We start from the raw sequence: 21,576 nt of genomic DNA on the forward strand, positions 1-21,576 counted from the left end.
AGTTCCCGCCAAGAAGTTAAGAGATGTGAGGTTCAGGGATGTGAGAGACATGAGAATCCTGACTGCCAGTGAAGACTGAGGCAAAAATCTCCATGAGTACCTCAGCCTTCTCCATGTCTGTTGTAGCCAGTTCTCCCTTCACAGTTATCATAGAGGGCATGCTCTCCTTGGCCTGTCTCTTCTGACAAAAGTACCTACAGAATCCCTTCTTGTTTTTTACATCCCAAGTAAAGGGCAGTTCCATCTGTGCTTTGGCTTTCATTATTCCATCCCTGCACATCCATACGGAATCCCTATATTCTTTCTGGACTACATGTTTTTGCTTCCATTGTCTATACCTGTCCTTCTTATCCCACAGTTTGACCAGCAGGTCCTGGCCAAGCTATGTTAGTTTCCTGCCTCCTCTGTTTGTTTTCCTCTACTGGGGAACAGAGAGCTCTTGCACTCTCAGAAAGGCATCCTTAAAGAGTAGCCAGCTTTGTTCCACTCCTTTGTCACTAAGACACAGCTTCCCAGAGGATCTCACCCAGCATCCATTAAGTAGTCTGAAGTGCGCTCTCCTAATTTTGCTTTTTGCCAGGCCTATCCTTATCAAGATGACATTCTACCAGGGCATGTTCACTACTGCCTAGGGTGTCTCCAGTCTTAACCTCTTTCATTAGCTCCTCTAAGTTGGTGAGCACCAGGTTCAGAAATGCTTCACCCCTGGTTGACATGTCTAATACCTGGACCAGGAAGTAATGGTTAACACACTCAAGGAGTCTTCAAGATTGCTTGCAGCCTGCTGTATCGTTTTCCAGTAGACATTTGGGTAGTTGAAATCCCCTATCAAGATGAGAGCCTATGAGTATGACACTTCCTGCAGTTGAAGCAAGAAGGCTTCATCCACAGGTTCCTTCTGATCAGCCTGTAGTAGACCACAATCACTAGATGTCCTTTATTGGTTCAGTCCCTGATTTTCACCCACCGACTCTCAACATGATCCTGACTGTTTCTCAGAGGCAGCTCTTTGTCCTTTATCCACCTCTTAATAACATAGAGGGCAAATGCCCCACACTTCTTTCCCTGCCTATCTCTTCTGTAAAGCTTGCAGCCCTCCAATCATCATGCTCAGTTATGTGAATCATCCTACCACATCTCTGTGATTACAATTAGGTCATACGATTCTAACTGTCCCACGGCTCACAGCTCTTCCTGCCTATTACCCAGGCTGCATGCTTTGGGGTACAGGCTAATAGCTGGGTTATTGGCAATATTATGTTCTCTGAGGTGTCCTCACGAGATCCTTTGGGACAATTAAGAGATCTTTCCCTGCTGTTTCCTAAAGTGAGAGTTCCCCAGCACTTCTCTGTCACACAGAAAAAAATCCCATTCCCCTGTTAGAAATAGCCACATAACTTATCAGGACAGTATCTCAGATAAAAGCAGATTTTATTCACAATTGCAATCCTGTAAACAGGAATGTGGGTGCACAGACAGTATTACAACTTTTAAGGTCTATTACCCAACCTTTATATTGTTCTCCCCTGGTTTCTTCCATACTTCACAAATCTTCTTGATACTCAACTAAACATACAAATACTGGCTAAACATAATTTTTTGCTAGCTAAGCATATATTGCTAATTATTTAACTTCTAACATTTGGTCACTCAATGACTGAGCCATTATTTCTGGACATCTGCTCGTCCTTGGATACAGACAAGTTTGGAAGTAGGATAGAGGGAAGTATCATGATGCCTGCCTGTTGCATGCCAACCTACCCACAGAGTGGGTAGCCTTGTGTGGAGGCCCTGGCCTAGGATTTCTTATCCAAACAAAATAGCTTTACAGAATCCTTTCTAGTCCATAATACTATACCCAAATATACAATTTGCAACTATTACAGTTTTACAAGTGAGAATTAATCACATTATTCAACAATATTTCTAAAATATGTGACTGAAATATACAATTTCTACTTTTTCAAACCAGCTATTTCTAAGGGCAAAATATACTGTGCTGTACTTCTTCAGGTCAATTCCCTTTTTCGATATCTAATGCAGAAACAACATACCATTCCTACACTGCCAAATCTAGTTTAAAGCTATATCATCAGTCCAGCCAACTTGCTTCCAGGAATTGTTTTGCCCTTGGTCCTGCTCAGTTGCATTTCATCAGATGCCCACATACCTGGTCTCTCAAAGGTTTTCCCAAGATCATGAAACCATCCATGCAGTCGGCCATTTAACTGACCTGTTCTCCTCCTTCCTTCCAGGTCCCAGCCACCATTTGGAAGGACAGAGCAGAACACTGCTTGCACTGCCCTGATGGAGACCAGCTCAAGACGCCTGGGACAGACGGGCTTAGGCTCTGGTGGCGCATAAGCCAAGTTTATTGTTGTTACACGCATTTTATATCTTTTTGCTATGCGAGTATACAGTACCTAAATCAGATAACATTTATGCAGCTGACAGCAATACATCATTATTTAATTAACTCTTTTGTGTATTATGATCAGTACAAAGATCAAAAGGCCTTCTCTTCACAGAACATGTTCTGCTCTTGGTCACGGAACGAAGAAGCTGTAACTTATGCTTGCCAGTCTCACATGACAGTCCTTCCCTTTCAGGAGGGGCCGCATGTTCCCTGTTTGACCCTTTCAGGCCAGCCAGGTCTGTTTTGCTTAACAGTCTTCCTCACTGCCCATCTCTCCAATGTCTTTCTAGGGCATGCAAAGCCTCTTACTATTCTGCAGTTTCCATGTTCCCTTCTGAGACCCAAGCCAATTCAATGCCCCTCAGGGAGGAGTCCTCAGTCACTAAGACTCTTTGCCCTTTTTCGTTGGTTCCAGTTTTGATGTAATTCTGTTCCCAGAAAAAGTCCACTCCAAATGAAACTCCTTAAAACCAATGCGATATCAAGGATAAGGCTTCTCATCCTGCTAATTTCATCCTGCAGCCTGGACGTCTGCTCAACAAGTTATTTTCATAGGGCACAGCTTCCCCCCTTGACACCCCTCTCTTCCTTCAGGCCCTTGAGAGACTTCCAGGTTCCAGAGTTCACCACTTCCAAAGGTGAGGACAAGTCAGTTATTACAAGGGAGATCCATCTGGGCACACAAGTCAGCCCTGATGGGCTGTGGGCATTCCGTCTCTGTTGCTGCCTGATCCAGGGCTGAAGTCTGGTGTTCCCAGACAAGAAGTGACTTGTGGAACAAACTCTAACCACAGAGCAGTTATAAAGCAGGTGTGTTTATTTGGTGCTGAGTGCAGGGGGGACAACTCCTTTCTAGCCTGTGCACCAAAAGCAGATAAACATCTTTATTTATAGAAAGAACACAAGCATATTCATGCTATTTCTAAGGTAAGGAGTGGTTATTACAATTAATTCAAGGAATTTGTTACAATATTCCATGCCCATTCTACGCCCCAAACTCCACTCCTAACTAATGCTTCTACACATGCAAGGTGCCTCCTGTTGGTCGCTCTGGTGATCATGGGGATGGAGGCTGTGTGTCATCCTTGCAGTGTACTTCTGACCCTGGTGTAGTTTGAGGAAGTATTTCAGCTTCTGGTTCAGTCTCTAGGATGGTTTCAAGAATGTGACTCCTTGGACCAATCAGCAGGATCCTTGGGTTACATGCTCATGCTGACAAGTGAAATGTGCTCATAGCACAGGGCTGCGCAGGAGCTGCCTCTGTTCTTGTTGAGGTGCTAAGCAGACACCAACTTACTCTTCTCCAGTCTGTGTGGAGCATGCAGTTCCTGCGTGCCATGCAGACCCCTGTGGCATTTCTCATGTGTGGCTTTTTTTTCTCTTACCTTTCAGCTCAGCCCTCAGAAGGATGCTGTCTGTGGTGCTGTGACCAGCTAGTCTTAAGGAGAAAAATCCCTTAGGCAAACAATCCTAGCCCCAGTTTGTGCAGAGCTGCACAACATGACCCAGGGACACAAGCACGCATGCTTTGGCTGTGTGTGCGCCCGACAGACGCCCAACAGACAAGGCGCAGGCAGAACTGAACTTGGCAAGGGACGTGAAAAACAATAAGAAAACCTTCTACAGGTACATTGCCCAGAAGAGACAGGCCAAAACGGGCGTACCTACTTTGGTTAATATAAAAGGAGAACTGGCTTCAACAGATAAAGAGAAAGCTGAGGTGCTGAATGAGTTCTTCACCTCGGTCTTCACTGGTAGCCAGGATTCTAGTCTTTTTCACGTCCCTGAACCCTGCATCACCAAACCTCTATGTGGGGACCAAGGAGGTAAATCCCTCCCCACTGTAAGGGCAGAGCAAGTCCGAGAGTGCCTCCTTAGACTGAATGAATACAAGTCTATGGGGCCGGATGGCGTGCATCCCAGGGTCCTGAAGGAGCTGGCTGAGGTGGTTGCCGAGCCGCTCTCCATCATATTTGAGAAGTCGTGGCTGTCAGGTGAGGTCCCGGACGACTGGAGGAAGGGTCACGTCTCTCCCATATACAAGAAGGGGAGCAGGGAGGACCCGGGGAACTACAGGCCGGTGAGTCTCACCTCCGTGCCTGGGAAGATCATGGAACAGATCCTCCTGGACAACATGCTCGGTCACATAAAGAACAAGCATGTGATCCGAGACAGCCAGCACGGCTTCACCAAAGGAAGGTCATGCCTAACTAATCTTGTGGCCTTCTATGATGGAGTGACGGCATTGGTGGACGAAGGGAAGGCGACCGATGTCATTTACCTGGACCTGAGCAAGGCCTTTGACATGATCCCCCACCACATCCTCATCTCCAAATTGGAGGGAAGTGGATTTGATGGGTGGACGACCCGATGGATAAGCAATTGGTTGAAAGGCTGCAGACAGAGGGTGGTGGTCAATGGCTCTATGTCCAGGTGGAGGCCGGTAACAAGTGGTGTCCCCCAAGGGTCTGTCTTGGGACCAGTGCTCTTTAACATCTTTATTAATGACATCGATGAGGGAATTGAGTGCACCCTCAGCAAGTTTGCTGACGACACCAAGCTGAATGGTGCAGTTGATACAGTGGAAGGAAGGGATGCCATTCAGAGGGACCTCGACAGGCTGGAGGGCTGGGCTCGGGTGAACCTGATGAGGTTCAACATGGCAAAGTGCAGGGTTTTGCATTTGGGCCGGAAGAACCCCAGGCACCTGTACAGGCTGGGAGGAGTGGTCCTTGAGAGCAGCTCGGCAGAGAAGGACCTGGGGGTCCTGATGGACGAGAGACTGAACATGAGCCAGCAGTGCGCTCTGGCAGCTCGAAAGGCAAATGGGATCCTGGGCTCCATCAGGAGAGGGGTGGCCAGCAGGGACAGGGAGGTGATTGTCCCTCTCTACTCGGCTCTTGTGAGGCCCCATCTGGAGTACTGTGTCCAGGTGTGGAGCCCTCAGTACAAGAAAGACATTGAGATTTTGGAAAGGGTCCAGAGGAGGGAGACTAAGATGATCAGGGGGCTGGAGCACCTCCCCTATGAGGACAGGCTGAGGGAGTTGGGCTTGTTCAGCCTGGAGAAGAGAAGGCTGCGGGGTGACCTCATTGCAGCCTATCAATACCTGAAGGGAACCTACACCCAGGAGGGGAGTAAACTCTTCAAAAGGGCTGACAACAGCAGGACTAGGGGAAATGGTTTTAAGTTGAAGGAGGGAAGATTTAGGTTGGATGTTAGGGGGAAGTTCTTTACTAGGAGAGTGGTTAGGCCCTGGAACGGGCTGCCCAGAGAGGTTGTGGATGCCCCGTCCTTGGACGTGTTTAAGGCCAGGTTGGACGGGGTCCTGGGCAACCTGATCTGAATGTGTATGTTTGGTGGCCCTGCTAGGCAGGGGGGTTGGAACTACATGATCCTTGAGGTCCCTTCCAACCCGGGTGATTCTGTGATTCTGTGATTCTGTGATTCTGTGACAGCTGCAGGGAGCACAGCAGAGACGCAACCAGAGTAAATCCATGTGCAAGGCTGCAGCTGTCACTAGTGATGAGGCTGCTGAGAGCCATGGGCTAGGGAGCAGATCCACTCCCAGCAGTGACACCTCTCACTGCTCTGCTACTGTGCTATCACAGTGCTCTGGGCTAATGAATCTGTTGCTTTGTACAAGAGTCCCCAGCTGCCAGTACAGGGATAGTGACTTGGTAAAACACTGAGTAATAGGCTATCATGTTATAAGAGACCAAATGAAATGATTGCTTGTGGGAGACTGATTGTATTGGCAAATTCCACTGAGAATTAATGCCCATGCTTACCATTTTCCTGGTCTCAGTATAGCAGTTCTTTTCATGATTCATCTCAGCACTTCTTGAGCAGCCATCCTAGCCATTCATACTGAAGGAATTAGCAGGAATTTTATAAAGAAACTTCCTTAGACATTGAGCTAATAAGCATAGATCATTTGGCTTTTGTTGTCTGGTTTATCTATACAACTTCTTTCTGAGAATCCTGTCTAAATTGTGCTGCAGTCTTCTGATATATTTACTGTCTTTTGTACATTTTCTTGCCAAACTGAAATCTGGAAGAAAGTAGTTGGGAAATCATATAAATCATCTTAAAAAGACTAGGAAACAGACTTTGTTTCCAGTGAAACAATTTGTAATCTAAAAAAAGTCTGATTAAAGAAAGGGAAGGCACCACTATCTTCAGCAAAAAAAATTTCAAAGCTTATAGTTTTTGTGTAACTCCATTTTGGATTAAAGATAAATGCATTGTCTGAAATAATCAAAACAGAGCACAGCAGAAAGCACTTGCAAGACTGTAAAAGGAAATTTGAGTTGACTGTCTTGTCTCCTGCAAATTTAAAGATTTAACGTACTTGCTACATGACTTCCTGGCTCTCATATGCTATAGTATCTTATTTGGAAGTTGGTCCTGTTCCTGTTGTTCTCTTCCTTTCACAAGCCCTTTGTGATAACACAAGCCCCATTGGTTTAGCATTGTGGCAGCCAGACCTTGTGTTCAGAAATTACTGTAGAACAGATCCAAATCTGTAAATGCAATCTTGGCTTTTATACTGAAAATTACTTCTTCATGATGAAGGGAAGCTTATCTTTCTGCTCAACTCATTTCCTCTGAGCTTGAGTTCTCTACATTACCATTGTCATTGTGCAGCCCTTCCAGCGTCGCCAGGTAGATTTTAGGGAGACGCTTGGGGCTGAGCGACTTAAATACCTGCTGGTGACAGTACGCCAGCTTACTGGATGGCTGGCAGCATTTCCCCTACCCTCGGCAACGTCTGGCTCAGCCATAAAGACGTTCCTGGAACAAACCATTCCCCGCTAAGGGATAATAGAGCTGACAGCCTCAGGTAGAGGAACTCACTTCCCTGGGAAGGTGCATGAACAGGTTGGGGTATCCCAGTGGTGTGGGAATTAAGTGATGTGTTTATTTTTGGCTCGGAATCTGTGACAATGCCGTATGGAACTTTAACACTGTGCGTTCTCGCACTCTGATTGGTTAAGAGACGGACTTGCAGCTAACTGGTGATAGACACACAACTGTAACAACCTGGTGAAGGCCTCAGAACAACCACTGTACTGTCACGCTCTCGTGAAAGGCGCGGAGCAAATGCACAGTGTGTGTTTTTGGCCAGCTTAACGGCTTTGGGGAGTGTTGGGGGGATGAGCCCCTGGGGATCTTTGGGGGGGGGGGGGGAGGGTCTTGGAGCATTCTGGGTATTTAGGAGGGTTTTGAGGAGGTGTGGGGGCATCCTTGGAAGCCACCACAGAAAGACCGACCACATGCAAGGACGCAGAACCCTGGTGATCTCAGGGAAAGTACTGAGTACTAGCGTGCCGTCTGGTTCTCAACGCTAGGATAGCGCACAGGGTTATTTGGAGAAACGGGAGAGCCACTGTTTGTACCAAGCATCGAAGTCTGTCGAAAGGCGTCTGTAACCGGCAGCCAAGGCCAGCTCTGTAGCTGCGAATTCAGCAGCCCGAGGAGCACGTCACTTTTAGCGCAGCTCGTTTCCCTTCATTCAGCTCATCTCCAAAAGCTCCTCCTTGCCCGCGCCCCCAGCCCTGCCCGGGGAGCCACGCCACGGGAGGCCGCAGGCGCCGGTAGTAACGCTCCGCGTCCCGCAGGCCCTGCAGCGCGTCGGCCGACGACGGGCAGCGGGGCCCGCGCCGCAGCAGCTCGGCCAGGCCCGGTTCCGCCGCTCGCTCCTTGTACGGCAGCAGCACAACGGCCACGCCGGCCCGGCCCGGCCCCACCGCATCCGCCGTCGCTGCCATGGCGCCGCGCGTCATCACGCCACGCCGCGCTCCGATTGGCTGCGCCGCCGCTCGCGGAGCTCCGATTGAACGGCGAGCGCGCGTCGGGCGGCGGTTGAACGCGGCGCGAGCGGGCAGTGCCGTCGCGCCGTGCGGGAGCGGGGCTCGGTGCGCTCGCGCTGTTCCTCGGCCCTCATGGCTCCTGCCCGTAGGAAGGCGGCCGCGGGCGCGCGCGGCAGGAAGCTGAGCGCCTTCCTGAAGGACTTCGACCGGGAGGGTACGCCGCGGGCGGGCCGAGGGCCGGGCCGAGGGCCGGGCCGAGCTCCGCGCTCGGGCCCGGGCCGCGTCCGACGCCGCGTCCGTCCCCACAGTGAGGAGCCGGGTCGAGCAGCTGAGAGCGAACGGGGAGCGCCTGGTCAAGGAGATGGAGAACCTGTACGACGTGGAGCTCCTCCGGCTGCCCGTGGCGCTCCGCGAGATGAACTGGCTGCAGTTCTTCGGTAGCGGCGGGGGGCATGGGCGGAGGGCGCGGGCGGGGGGCGCGGGCGGGCTGCCCTGGAGCGGCGCTCGGAGGCCGTCGCTAAGGAGCGGTGGGACGCGGCGCGCGGGGCTCGCGCGAGCACAACGCGGGTGGGCGCGGGCGGATGCGCCGCCCCCTCTGCCCGGGGCCGCTCGCTCGCCGCCGGAACGCCTGCTGTGCGCTGTCCGCTCCTGCAGCGGCGTTACGGCGCGGCTGCGGGCGCTGCGGGCGCTGTCCCGGCTGCGGAGCGCAGCGACGCTTCCATCCGAGATGTCTTCTTTCTAGCTGAAGGGGGAAGCCGGAAGGTCCTGGAGGAGGCGGTGACGGTAGGTATCCGGCGCGAATGGGAAACTTTCCCCGGCGCGCGGTGCGTTCCTGGAGGAGAGGAAGGCTTTGTGTATCCGCAGGAGCGCCGCTGCGATAGCGCGGGTTGCGCATGTGGATCTGAACTGCGTTAAGGCTTAGCGGGAGGAGATGCTGCAGTGTTCCCTGCAGGGTTTGCGTGCTCGTGCTACTCCTTGCCCGGCTTTGTGGGCCTGCTTAACTTCACGCTAAGGGATCGCCGAGGTTGGAAAGGACCTTCCAGGTCACTCCCAGAATTCCTGGATGGTCGCGGTTTCCCCCCTGAGCTCGTTGTGTGATCACCACAAGCCACTTACTACAAGTGGCATCAGAAACATGTCGTGTGGAGGGGGCCTTTCCTTTAAACATCCGGTTTGAACTGCATGAATCAGTCAAGGTGCTGAAAGGAGCAGTGCTTCAGTGCTGATTGTTTACGAAGCAGCTCCTCAAACTCCCTCGCGTGCTGTTGAGCCAGGCCCCAAATAATTTGTGCCTCCGTAGGTCTGCTGGGGCCGCGACCTTTCCTCTCTTCAATACTTGACTAACCTCTAAGGGTTCTGCAGGAGTTTGGGAGGGGAGTTCCGTGGCACTGTGAGTGTCCACTTCTCTGAGTTTTCTCCTGAGTTCCTCCACACCCTCTACCACTCGATGCTACCCAGCTTTGGGGAAGATCCCCAGTTGATACTGATAACGAAAAGCATGTTCCGAAAACGTGACACTGTGAACAATGAGATTGTGTTGGTTGGGACGTTCCAGAAATGTCCAGAAACTTTGAGGGGGGGGAAAGGAAAAGCGAGGGAGGAGGGAAACTCGAAAACCTGTTGAAACATCTCTCTGCTGTTAACAGACTCCCTGGGAAGGCATTGGAGGGCATAAAAGCATTAGCGCCCTCAGGAGTGTAGCTTTTAAGGCTTAAACCATGCCAGATTATATACAAACAGCAGACAGGTGTGCCAGCTGTGCTTTGAGGGCTCTCGTCCATGTACACCGTACAGCAATGGGCTCGCTCTGGGCAGCCTCTGCCAGAGCGCCTCTGCCAATCCTCTCTGCATTTTAGCATTCTTCAGGGATGGTCATGAAGGAAAAAAAGAACTAAATGCGTTATAATCAACTCTCCATTGGCCTCTCCATCATCACAAATGGTGATCGCTGTTCCCTAACGCACCAGCCCTTCTCTTCTCTCCTGCTATCTGTAAGGTTGCTCTGCTCTCCTGGAGTCATTTTGCGGAGCCCCGCGCCAAGAGGGTTTGCTCCTAGGCCTCTGGAAGAGTACGCACCTCTCAGTAAGCTGAAGCATTGCTGTGGTGTTGAGCAGCAGGGAGTAGGTGAAGCATGCTCACAGCTGCCCAGCAAGGCGTGCTGGTGCTGAAGGGCACGAGATCCATTGTGTCTGGAATAACGAGGAAGGAATTCGTTTGAGCGCAACAGAAGAACGTAAAGATATTTTTGCTGTGAAATAGTTATAAAGATTTTGCCTGCAACTTTGACTCATCACAAACTCGCAGTACTGATCATCCTGACAATATTATGACCTCTTAATTCTAGGCAGACTTGGGAATAACAGAAATAAACAAGCTCACAGCAGAATTTATCCAGACTCCTTTGAAAATCATCATGAAAGGTCAGTAGTTAACATTCTGTGAATGCTGATTTGGTTCTTAGCTACAGCCTTTGCTACATTTACAGAGAGGGATGCAATTCTACCTTTACTCCTGCAACCTGAAGTAGTTTTACTTGCCTTAATTAAAGCATTCTGAATAATTCACAGCCGTGTTCTTTTTATTGTTGTCATCAGAATTCAGAGTTTGGAAGCAAGCTGTTGCCAAAAGAAGCTTGTAGTACATTTCCTTACCTTAGCTAATGTTCAATTATGCCTCGTTAGTTGTTTTTTTTTTTCCTGTCAACTTGAATAGTGCTTTCTCCTTTTCACAGAAAAATCTAAACAGGGTATTGAAGCTACTGAAGAAGCAGCAGAGGTTCCTTTGCTTCCTCCAGCAAAGAAAACGAAACACGATGGCCAACTTCTGGAGCAAGCAGCTGCAAGTACTAATCCAAGAAACGGAAAGGTAAGCAGCTGCTCTTTGTGATGGCTTTTATTCCTGGGATATAAACTATGTACCGAGACGATGCTGATGCCTATGGTGGGACAGCTGTGCAGGATGCTGTAAGGGTGACTTTGAAAAAGCTGTTGCCTCCTGATCGTTCCGGTGATGCTGCAAGCTGGCTTTCATTGGCAGACAGTGCTGTTACTTGTGGTGAGCTGTGACTGCACTGCAGGTAACCTCTGCTTTTATTCCTGTTGTACTTCTGCACATGAGAGTCTCACCCTTCTCATCTGAGCGGGTGCCTTCAGCGTTGCTGTATGCAGGGAGTGATATTCCCTAGAGCAGAACAGTCTGGGCCACGTTGAAAATATTTACCAGCAGTGCTTTTCAGCTTTGTAGTTTCTGAGTTCTGCTGTGGGCAGTGGTAAATACATGAACCGTCTTGAGTCAGAGTGGAAGTTAAGGTGGTCTGTTATCTTCCTGAAGTTCTGCAGCTGAGCTTTGGGAAAGGATGTGAGGGTAATACTTGAATGGGGAAGGTCTCAGAAGGTTGTCCCGTGGCTTGTGTCAGACTCCCGTGCTGCAGGAAGGAGCCTCCTGAGCCAAGCTTTTTGTATGGGAGCATTTGCTCGGTGCGGACTTGGCTGTCCCGGGAGAAGGAAATGACTGACTTGGCAGCTAATGTGTTTCAGGTGAGAACGTCCACTAAAAAAGCACCAGCGTCCAGGAGCAGAAGAGCTCCTTCAGCAAGAGTGAAACGCATGAGTCAAAGGTAACAGCAACGAGTTTTATGGCAGGATTTCAGAAGCAGAGAGTAAAGGTGCGGTGCTAACGTAGCTGCTGAATGGGGCGGTGCATGGCCCGGCAGGCTGGGTGGTGTGGGCATGGCATGCAGTAGGGCGATCTGTGAGGACCCTGGGTTGTCTCGTCCAGGTCTTTGGTAAGACAGTGCTTACGTGTCCGTTAAAATTATTCTTCTGAGAGCAGGGCTCTGCTTACATGCTTCCTTTTAAGCAGATCAAGCAAAAGCAGCTTTATCACTCCGGCTACTGGCAGAAATCTCAATCTCTGTGCTCGAGGAGGCGCCTCCATCGTCACACCCAGATTTGATTCCAGGTCTGTATTCTATTGCATTTCTCTGTTAATTTCTTACACAGAGGAGTGCCTTGCTGCTTGCTCCTTACATCTTGGTTGTCTGTATGCAGAATATTTTCCAGCAGCACTTTGAAACTGCAATGGAAGACTTTTGGTCCAAGTGCTCTAAGAAATTGCAGTAAAATTCCTTACCTGATGCTTTTTCCAGAGTTTTCAAGACGCCGGGTTTGCGCACACCTGCAGTAACTGAACGTGTTTACACCATCTCTGCTAATGGCAGCCCCCTTGCTGATGGCAATGATATCTTCATTACTGTTCCTGTTGGAGGAGGGGAGGTAAAATCAAACTTGAGTCTGTAAAATCTATGCAGCAAGGAGAGCCTGTACCTTCTTGGGGCCTTATCAGTTTCAAGGGACTGCTGTTCATCCATTCTCTCCCGATTACTTGTGTCACCGCAGCTTATCAGGAGGTAAATGTTGCTTAAAAAGAGCCTGAAGAAGTTCTTACTCAGCAGTGGGAGCTGTCTAAGAATTCTGGTCTAAGCAGAATGCAGACTGTGCTGTGCTGTGCTTCTGCTCACAGTGCCGCGTCAGCACACCAAGGGCAGTACGGGATGAGCTGGTCAAGCTGCATGTGGCTCTTGGCATGTACATGGCCTCCTAGTGTGCATGGAGTTTTACTTTTGCTGCTTGTAGCTGCTGCAGCGAAACAACCAGGAAACCTGAGATTTGGTGGTGTTTGGCTTCTTGCAGAGCATTCGTTTAACAGCAAGTGATCTGACCAAGAAGAATCTTCTTCATCTCAATCCAGAGGCACGAGGCATTATGAAGAAGCTGTCTGTAAGTCTTTTTTTTTTCTTTTTTTTTTTTTTTTCTGTTCGAGATCTGAAGCTGTAATGCAGCATTGTCTCTGTCCTTAATTATTGTCCTTAACTGTTAAGCTACTGAGCTGCAACAGAAGCTTCTTATTTCAAGTCTTGTATCTTAGCTCCTACCGCTGGTGAAGAAGCAGCATGAACTGGGAAGGGAAGGGGAAGGAGGGATAAAATTTCACACTTGTAGAAAAATAACTATTGTCAGCATTTTGAAAAACTGAATCGAAACTAAAGGTGTCCTCTGTTCCAGGTGGAAAACGGAAGTGTGGCTGTGTGTTATAATCTCTTGATGAATTGCTCTTTCTTTCTAGGTTCGTCTTGCACAAGCTTGTAGCAGTGCAAAAACCCATAGGTGAAGAGCAATGAATGTCAACACCTTTTGTAAATGTGGAACTACTATAAGCTACAAGTACATTTTATTTGGTGTCTTGTAGTTCTGTGAGCATTCATTTAAACAAAACAAAATAAAAATAATTAAAAAAAAGAAAGAGCAAAGCAGTTAAGACCAGTGCTGTATAACTGACAATGCTGTTAATATTCAAGCGTCCCTTTCCAGCTGTCAGAGTGATTTGGTTGTAGCTGGCATGAGTCACAGCTACCTGGCAGCTACTAGCTAACCAATATTCATCACCCAAATTCATTTCCCATCCTGTTTGAGCCCTGTATGCCTCCAGGGAGTGGGTTAGCAATAGTTCTTTCCTCTGCAGTGTATTGCTTGCACACACTACTAAAATCGCTTCTGCAACCTACATGGCAGTAGCGTTTGGCTTAACTCGTGCAACCTGCTGTAGGGAACTGCTTTGGCAGGGGGTTGGACTCGATGACCTCTGGAGGTCCCTTCCAACCCCTACGATTCTGTGGTTCTGTGACCCGCCTGGTGTCCAGGAGCAGCTCCTAGCTGAGCCGGGCAGCCCCGAAAGAGGGGCGCTGATCAAGGCGAGTTGGAGCCTGGCAGTCAGGCGTGCGCCTTTGGTTCTTGCTTTCCTCAAATCATCAGCAGCTGAACCTGAAGTCATTCGTCGCTCCAAAAACAGCGGCGGAGGCACAAAAAAAACCGCGCATCATCCCGCCTTGAACACCGCCGCGCACCCCCGCTCAGCGCTTTCCTGGCGGCACGGATGCGGCCCGTGCTCGCCGCTCTCCAGGAAGGCCCGCATGGAGCGGGGCGGCGCGGGTTCGGCATCGCCGCGATCCCCCGCGTCCCCGCCCTCCTCCTCCCGTGGCCCCGGAAGCGGAGTGGGCGCGCGGCGACAGGCATCGGCGTGGGCAGCCGGGCCGGGGCCAACCGGGACGCGCGCGGTGATGACGCAACAATGGCGCGACCGCGGACAGAAAGGACCCCGCGAGCGGTGCCCGCCCCATTCCGCGGGCCGACCAATGGCGGCGCGGAGGAGGCGGGGCCGAGCGCGGGCTCTCCGCCAATGGCGGCCGCGGGGCAGCCGCAATGGCGCTGGTGGAGACGTGGGGCTCCGTGCGGGGAAAGTGGCGCTCCGCCGCCCCGCGTCCCCGCCGCCGCCCTGTGCCTTTGGGACGCCGGGTGCTCAGGGGAAGGCGGTGCGGAGGCCCGTCCGTCCCCCGTCGGCACCGAGCCGTCCTTCGCAGTCGCCGTTCGGCGGTCGTCTCTCTGTCGCTCTGTGCGTTCGTCAGTTAAATGTTTATCGTTCGTTTCTCGGCGCTTCTGCCCGCGGTCGTTTCTGCAGCTCAGGTAAGCCACCCCGTCCCCGTGCCCACCGCCGGGTAAGGACAGGGCGGCGCAAACAGAAGAGATTAAGACTAGCTGCACAGTTTTGAAAACTCTGCTCTGCAGACCAGCTGCTCGATAATGTCCTGCTGACACGAATCCTGAACTTGTCTGCCCTCAGAAAGTCTTCCTGGATGTTCCTCGAAGGTTGCTAATATTCTTGGCGCTCTTGGCCTAGCTGAATTTAATTGGAAAACTTCCACTAGCTTAGCAGGACTGTCTTCTTATTTTCCATATGAAAGAACTGGATTAGTATTTTTCTTGCTCTCTTTTTTGGATTTTTCTAACAATCTCAAAAGCCTGTAAAGCATGGCTTCCTGATAGCTTTCACACATGTTCTGTGACTTTGCGTATTTATGCATTTATACATGAAATGAGTTTTACTTGTTTCTGCAATATTGTTTTCACCTAGCATTTGTTTTAGTCTGGGAGTTAAATCTGAGTTGTTTATTTACTGCTGTGATAATGCTGAGGATCTGCTCGAGGCACTGCAGTGCACGCTTACGCTCTCAAACTCCAGGGCCCCTGTATAATCAATGGATATCAAGATTTTATAATCACAATATAATCAAGAGAGTTAGGCAAAGTAGACAATGATAACAAAAGAGAATAAAATGAAAGGCTTACCCTTCGGCTGGGCTCACCACAAAACACCAATAGAGGCAATCTCCAGAAGAGATCCTTCCCCCCCGGTAGCCAGCTCTTAAATAGGTCCAGGAGGGGTGGAGCCAGGCTTCCAGCAGCACAGGTGAATTGCCTTCACCTGTGCTCCTCTGGCTGGCTCATGGCTTGCCTCAGGTGATCAATCAGAGGTTCAGGCCGTGACTCAGCAGTTCCCATACACTCCACCCCTTCACGGCATGAACCAATGATCGGGTTAACAAAAGGGTAAGCTTTCCCTAATACAGAGATCCGGTATATCACAACACTTATACAATTTTATCGCGACGTGTGTTGGTACAATTCAAGACGAGTGATGATTAGTGGATGTCTGTATTCTTCTATGGGCCAGTGCTCGATGATGTGATTGAGGCATGAGGTCCTGAGGTGCAGGTCCATTCTATGTTCCATCAGTCCCATGCAGACCATCACCGGGTGTTGTACGTGATCTGACAGCAACACTGGAACGCTTGATGGCATTTTGTTCCTTCCGGTGGTCCTGAAGGCTCACAGACTCACGGGGAGTAATACAGATGTTTTACAGGTACCAGAAGGGGAAGGTCTGCTCTCCAGGGCAAGATACAGGCCATATTTCTATCCTGGGTCAACACTTCCGCTTGTACTGGGGCATGTCCTGGCCGCCTGTACCACACCTTTTGGCCGGATGTCTGCGGCTGCATAACGATATCAGGCACCAAAGGAGGTGTCCTGATCTGCCACATGGACACGATGGGGGTCCCTTTAGCAATAAAGGGTTGAGGAGCGGGTAAAAGGATTGATGGAGCGGGCATGCAAGTAGTGTTTGCCAGTATTCCCTTGGTGGCAGGGACAAGCGTTGAGATGACCAGGAAAAGCCATCTTATAAATGCATGGCTGAGAGGCTGGTGCAAGCGCAAAAATTTTGGATTCTTTGATCATGGGGCGGTCTACTCGGCACCTGGCCTGAGGTCTGCTGATGGGAATTGCCTGTCTCCAAAAGGGAGACGGATACTTGCCCAGGAGCTGGTGGGACTTGTAGAGAGAGCTTTAAACTAGATAGGAAGGGGGAAGGGGATAAAGCCAGGCCTGCTAGAGAGCAGCCTGGGGAACTGGTATTGGGATTAGGTGAAAGGCAAGGGGCTCAGCTGAGGTGCATCTACACTAATGCACGCAGCATGGGGAACAAACAAGAAGAGTTGGAAGCCATTGTGCAGCAGGCAAACTATGACCTAGTTGCCATAACGGAAATGTGGTGGGATCGCTGCCACGATTGGAGTGCTGCAATGGATGGCTAGAAACTCTTCAGGAAAGATAAGCAAGGAAGGCAGGGTGGCGGTGTGGCTCTCTATGTTAGGGAATGCTTTTACGCTACTGAGGTTATGACTGGGGACAATAACGTTGAATCCCTATGGGTAAAGATCAGAGGAAGGGCTGACAAGACAGGCACCCTAGTGGGCGTCTGTTATAGACCTCCAAATCAGGATGAAGAGACAGACAAGGTATTCTATAAGCAGCTGGCACGAGCTGCACAGTCGCCTGCCCTTGTCCTCATGGGGGACTTTAACTTCCCTGACATATGCTGGGAGTACAGCACAGCACAGAGGAAGCAGTCTAGGAGGTTTCTGGAATGCGTAGAGGACAACTTCCTGATACAGCTGGTCAGAGAGCCCACGAGAGGAACTGCCCCACTAGACCTGCTGTTCACAAACAGGGAAGGTTTGATGGGGGATGTGGAGGTTGGAGGCTGTCTTGGACAGAGTGACCATGAAATGATAGACTTCGTGATTCATGGTGGAACCTGGAAGGGGAATAGTAAAATTGCTACCTTGGACTTCAGGAGGGCGGACTTTGAATTGTTCAAGGGACTAATAGGGGGAGTCCCCTGGAATTCAGTCTTAGCGAGTAAAGGGGTCCAAGAGAGCTGGTTGCTCTTCAAGAAGGAAGTCTTAAGGGCGCAGGAGCAGGCAGTCCCCCTGAGCTGCAAAATGAGCCGGCGGGGAAGAAGACCGGCATGGATGAATAGGGAGCTATTCTTGAGGCTCCAGGAGAAAAAGAGAATCTACCGCCTGTGTAAAGAGGGACAGGCCACTCAGAATGAATACAAGGAAGTCGTTAGGATGTGTAGAGGTGAAATCAGAAAGGCAAAAGCCCAGCTTGAATTTAACCTAGCCGCTGGGGTGAAAAGGAATAAGAAACTCTTTTATAAATACATTAACAGTAAGAGGAGGACAAAGGAGAATATCCACTCTTTGCTGGATGAGGCTGGGAAAGTGACCACTGAGGAAAAGGCAGAGGTTCTGAATGCCTTCTTTACGTCTCTCTTTAAAAGTCAGACCAGTTATCCTCAGGATACTCCTCTCTCTGACCTGGTAATCTCGGCTGGGGAGCACACTAACCCTCCTGTGATTCTGAAAGAAACAGTCAGAGACCTACTGCTCCAACTGGACTGTCATAAGTCGATGGGGCCAGATGAGATCCACCCGAGAGTGCTGAGGGAACTGGCGGAGGTGATAGCCAAGCCGCTTTTCATCATCTGTCAGTGCTCCTTGTTGACTGGTGAGGTCCCAGAAGACTGGAGGCTTGCCAATGTGACTCCCATTTACAAGAAAGGTCGTAAGGAGGATCCGGGGAACTACAGGCCTGTTAGCCTGACCTCGGTGCCAGGGAAGGTGATGGAGCAGATCGTCTTGAGGGAGATCATGCGGCATGTGCGGGGTGACCAAGGGATCAGGCCTAGCCAGCATGGGTTCGTGAAGGGCAGGTCCTGTTTGACCAACCTGATCTCCTTCTATGATCTAGTGACCCATCTGGTGGATGAGGGAAAGGCTGTTGATGTGGTCTACCTAGACTTCAGCAAAGCCTTTGACACTGTCTCCCGCAGTATTCTCCTGCAGAAGCTGGCAGCCCGAGGCTTGGATGGGTGCACTCTTGGCTGGGTGAGGAGCTGGCTGGAGGGCTGAGCTCAGAGAGTGGTGGTGAATGGAGTTAAATCCAGCTGGTGACCAGTCGTGAGTGGTGTTCCCCAGGGGTCGGTGCTGGGGCCTGTCCTCTTCAATATCTTGATTGATGACCTGGATGAGGGCATCGAGTGCACCCTCAGTAAATTTGCAGATGACACCAAATTGGCTGGAAGTGTGGATCTGCCTGGGGGTAGCGAGGCCCTCCAGAGGGATCTGGACAGGCTGGAGAGCTGGGTTGAAGCCAATGGGATGGGTTTCAACAAGGCCAAATGCCGGCTCCAACCCCAGGCGACGCTACAGGCTTGGGGCGGTGTGGCTGGAGGACTGTGTAGAGGAAATGGACCTGGGGGTATTGATTGATGCTCGGCTGAACATGAGCTGACAGTGTGCCCAGGTGGCCAAGAAGGCCAATGGCATCCTGGCTTGCATCAGAAACAGTGTTGCAAGCAGGAGCAGAGAAGTGATATTCAGCCCTAGTGAGGCCGTACCTCGAGTACTGTGTCCAGTTTTGGCCCCCTCACTGCAAGAAAGATATTGAGGCCCTGGAACGTGTTCAAAGGACGGCAACAAAGCTGGTGAGGGGTCTGGAACACAGGAGAGGTTGAAGGAGCTGGGAATATTCAGCCTGGAGAAGAGGAGCTCAGGGGAGACCTCATTGCTCTCTATAACTTCCTGAAGGGAAGTTGTAGTGGGCTGGGGGTCGGCCTCTTCTCTCGTGTCATCAGTGATAGGAGCAGAGGGAATGGTTTCAAGCTACAACAGGGGAGATTCAGGCTGGACATGAGGAAGTATTACTTTTCGGAAAGGGTGGTCAGGCACTGGAATGGACTGCCCAGGGAGGTGGTGTAGTCACTGACCCTGGGGGTGTTCAAGGAAAGACTGGATATTGTGTTGAGGGACAAGATTTAGTGGGAGCTATTGGTAATAGGTGAACGGTTGGACTGGATGATCTTTTAGGTCTTTTCCAACCTTGGTGATTCTATGATTCTATGATTCTAAAGATCGGAGTGTTGACCACAATATCAGTAGGCCATGTACCTATTACTGGAGGGACTACTGAGCCTCCCACCTCCAATAGTCTCCCCCAAGGTGCAAGTAGGCCACACCACTTGGGTCCTACCTGCACCTTCCAGGGCCATTTCATTTTATGGGTACCCAGATCTAAATTCTCAGGGGCAGGGAGTAGAAGATAAATCACACTGATACATCTCTGTCGAAGTCTGAACTCTCCCACAGTTGTTTGGAGAGCCAGACTCCATAGTGCATTGCTGCCCTGAGATAAGGAAGTAATCCCTCACCCCATTCCAAGGACCAGTACTCACTCATGCTCCAAGGAAAACAGCCTCCAAGTAGACATGCTGCCCTTCAACATAGTCAGGATCTCCCCCTCCTCAAAAAACAAACAAACAAACACAAACCTCACCAACAGGGAGAAGCTCACAGCTCTAACATAAAGAAAGGATCCTCCACCCCAAAAGAGGCAGTCTCCAAGAAGAGATGCTGCCACAATGCTTTCCAGCCCTTAAATGTGGTCAGGGAGGGGTGGAGCCAGGCTGAACCCCATCCCATCCCAGGTGAACTGCTCCCACCAGTGCTTGCAGGGCTACACCCCTCACCAAGTGCTCAATCACTGTTTTAAGTTGTGACCTCACAGTTCCCATACAGCCATGAAACAACAGAAAAAAGAACACATCACCCCATGGTCACTGTGCATCACCTCATGTTGCATTGTGGGTGCTTTCAGTGTCCTCCCACCCACCCCAATGTCCCAGTGCTCCATCTCCACTCCCACCCCCACGTCCCCATGCCCACCTCTGTGGCCCCAGTGTCCCCATTCCCTCCATCCCATCCCCAGTGACCCTACAGTCACCTCCCCAGTGTCCCCAAACCCACACCGTGACCTCATGAACTCCTCCCAGTGCCTCCCAGTGTTCATCCACCCACCCCCCACATCCCCATGGTCCTTTCTGTGCTGCCAATGTCGCCACACCTTCCTTGCCATCCCTAGTGGCCCCCCCATCCACACTATCCCCACGTCCACTCCCAATATCCCCATGGTCCTCTTTGTATTCCCAATGTCCCCACAACACCTCTACCCCCTTCCTGTCCCCATTGCCCCCTGCCCACCCCTACCCCTCAAGGGCAGGGGGGTGTGGCAGGGAGTACATCTTCAGGGCAGAGAATGATTCCCATCCTGAGACACGCTGCATCCTCATCAACGTCACTGACTGCGATGCCACCCACAGCAGCACCGTGCTCACAGTTGAGGAGTGTGGCATCATGCGCTACATCACTGGGGTACAGCCCACACTGCACCATGGGGCCATGCAGGGACCACCGTGTCCCTGATCACCATCTCCACACCACAGGTGCGGAACAACTTCAGAGATACACACAACCAGAGCCTCTGTCACCTTTGTCACCATCCTTGACAGCTTCTGGCACCTGTGTGGGACATTATTTTGGGGCCTTTTGGGCCATTTGGGGCCATTATATGGAGCTGTTTGAGCATATTTGGGGCCCTTTGGGGCCTGTATTTGCTCACATTTAGGACATGTGGGGACGTTATTTGGAGACTTTTGAGGCATTTGGGGACATTTCTTGGGGACAGTGGGGGAATTGGGGGCCATTTGGGGCCCTGTAGGAGGGTGTATGGGGATGTGTGTGGCAGGAGGGGATGTGGGAATGTGGGATTTGGGAGGGGATTGGATTGGAGACAGGAATTGGACATGAGATTGGGATTGGGATTGGGGTTGGGATGGAAGGGGATTGGTGATCCAGGGGTCCTGGTAGATGGAAAAGATAACCTGAGCCAGCAATTCGTACTTAAGGCCTGGAAGGCCAACAGTATCCTGGGCTGCATCAAAAGAGAGATGGCCAGCAGTGCAAGGAAGGTGATTGTTCCCCCCATTTTGTCCTTGTGAGGTCCCATCTGGAGTATTGTCTTCAGGCCTGAGACCCTCCACAAAGAGAAGATGTAGAGCTTTTGAAATGGGTCCAGAGGAGGGCCAGGAAGGCAATCAGAGGGATGGAGCACCACTCCTACAAAGAAAGGCTGAGGGAGCTTGGCTTGTTCAACCCGAGGAAGAAAAGGCTGAGGGCAGACTTCGTTGTGGCCTTCCAATACTTACATGGAGCTTATTAGCAGGAGTGGAAGTCAAATTTCACATGGATGAACAGTGACAGAGCAA

General features: G+C 50.7%; 1 protein-coding gene across 1 annotated transcript; it reads left to right on the forward strand.

Annotated features, from left to right (window-relative positions):
- The first annotated feature begins 8,248 nt into the window (after positions 1 to 8,248).
- Positions 8,249 to 14,248, forward strand: LOC125701099 (borealin-like). Its single transcript, XM_048962654.1, has 10 exons — positions 8,249 to 8,446; positions 8,541 to 8,669; positions 8,975 to 9,015; positions 10,577 to 10,652; positions 10,964 to 11,097; positions 11,769 to 11,848; positions 12,094 to 12,192; positions 12,380 to 12,506; positions 12,924 to 13,010; positions 13,357 to 14,248. The coding sequence occupies exons 1-10, from the start codon at positions 8,365 to 8,367 to the stop codon at positions 13,399 to 13,401; spliced, it is 900 nt and encodes a 299-aa protein (XP_048818611.1). The 5' UTR covers positions 8,249 to 8,364; the 3' UTR covers positions 13,402 to 14,248.
- The last annotated feature ends 7,328 nt before the right edge of the window (positions 14,249 to 21,576 follow it).

The sequence above is a fragment of the Lagopus muta genome, chromosome 16 (genome assembly GCF_023343835.1).
Source record: "Lagopus muta isolate bLagMut1 chromosome 16, bLagMut1 primary, whole genome shotgun sequence".
Lineage (NCBI taxonomy): Eukaryota > Metazoa > Chordata > Aves > Galliformes > Phasianidae > Lagopus > Lagopus muta.

Bases quoted from the DNA above. Each gene is read 5' to 3' on its own strand.
- LOC125701099 (XM_048962654.1), top strand. From the start codon at position 8,365: ATGGCTCCTGCCCGTAGGAAGGCGGCCGCGGGCGCGCGCGGCAGGAAG. The intron at 8,447-8,540 runs GTACGCCGCGGG...CCGTCCCCACAG, and splicing joins GAAGGACTTCGACCGGGAGG to TGAGGAGCCGGGTCGAGCAG. The intron at 13,011-13,356 runs GTAAGTCTTTTT...CTTTCTTTCTAG, and splicing joins GCATTATGAAGAAGCTGTCT to GTTCGTCTTGCACAAGCTTG.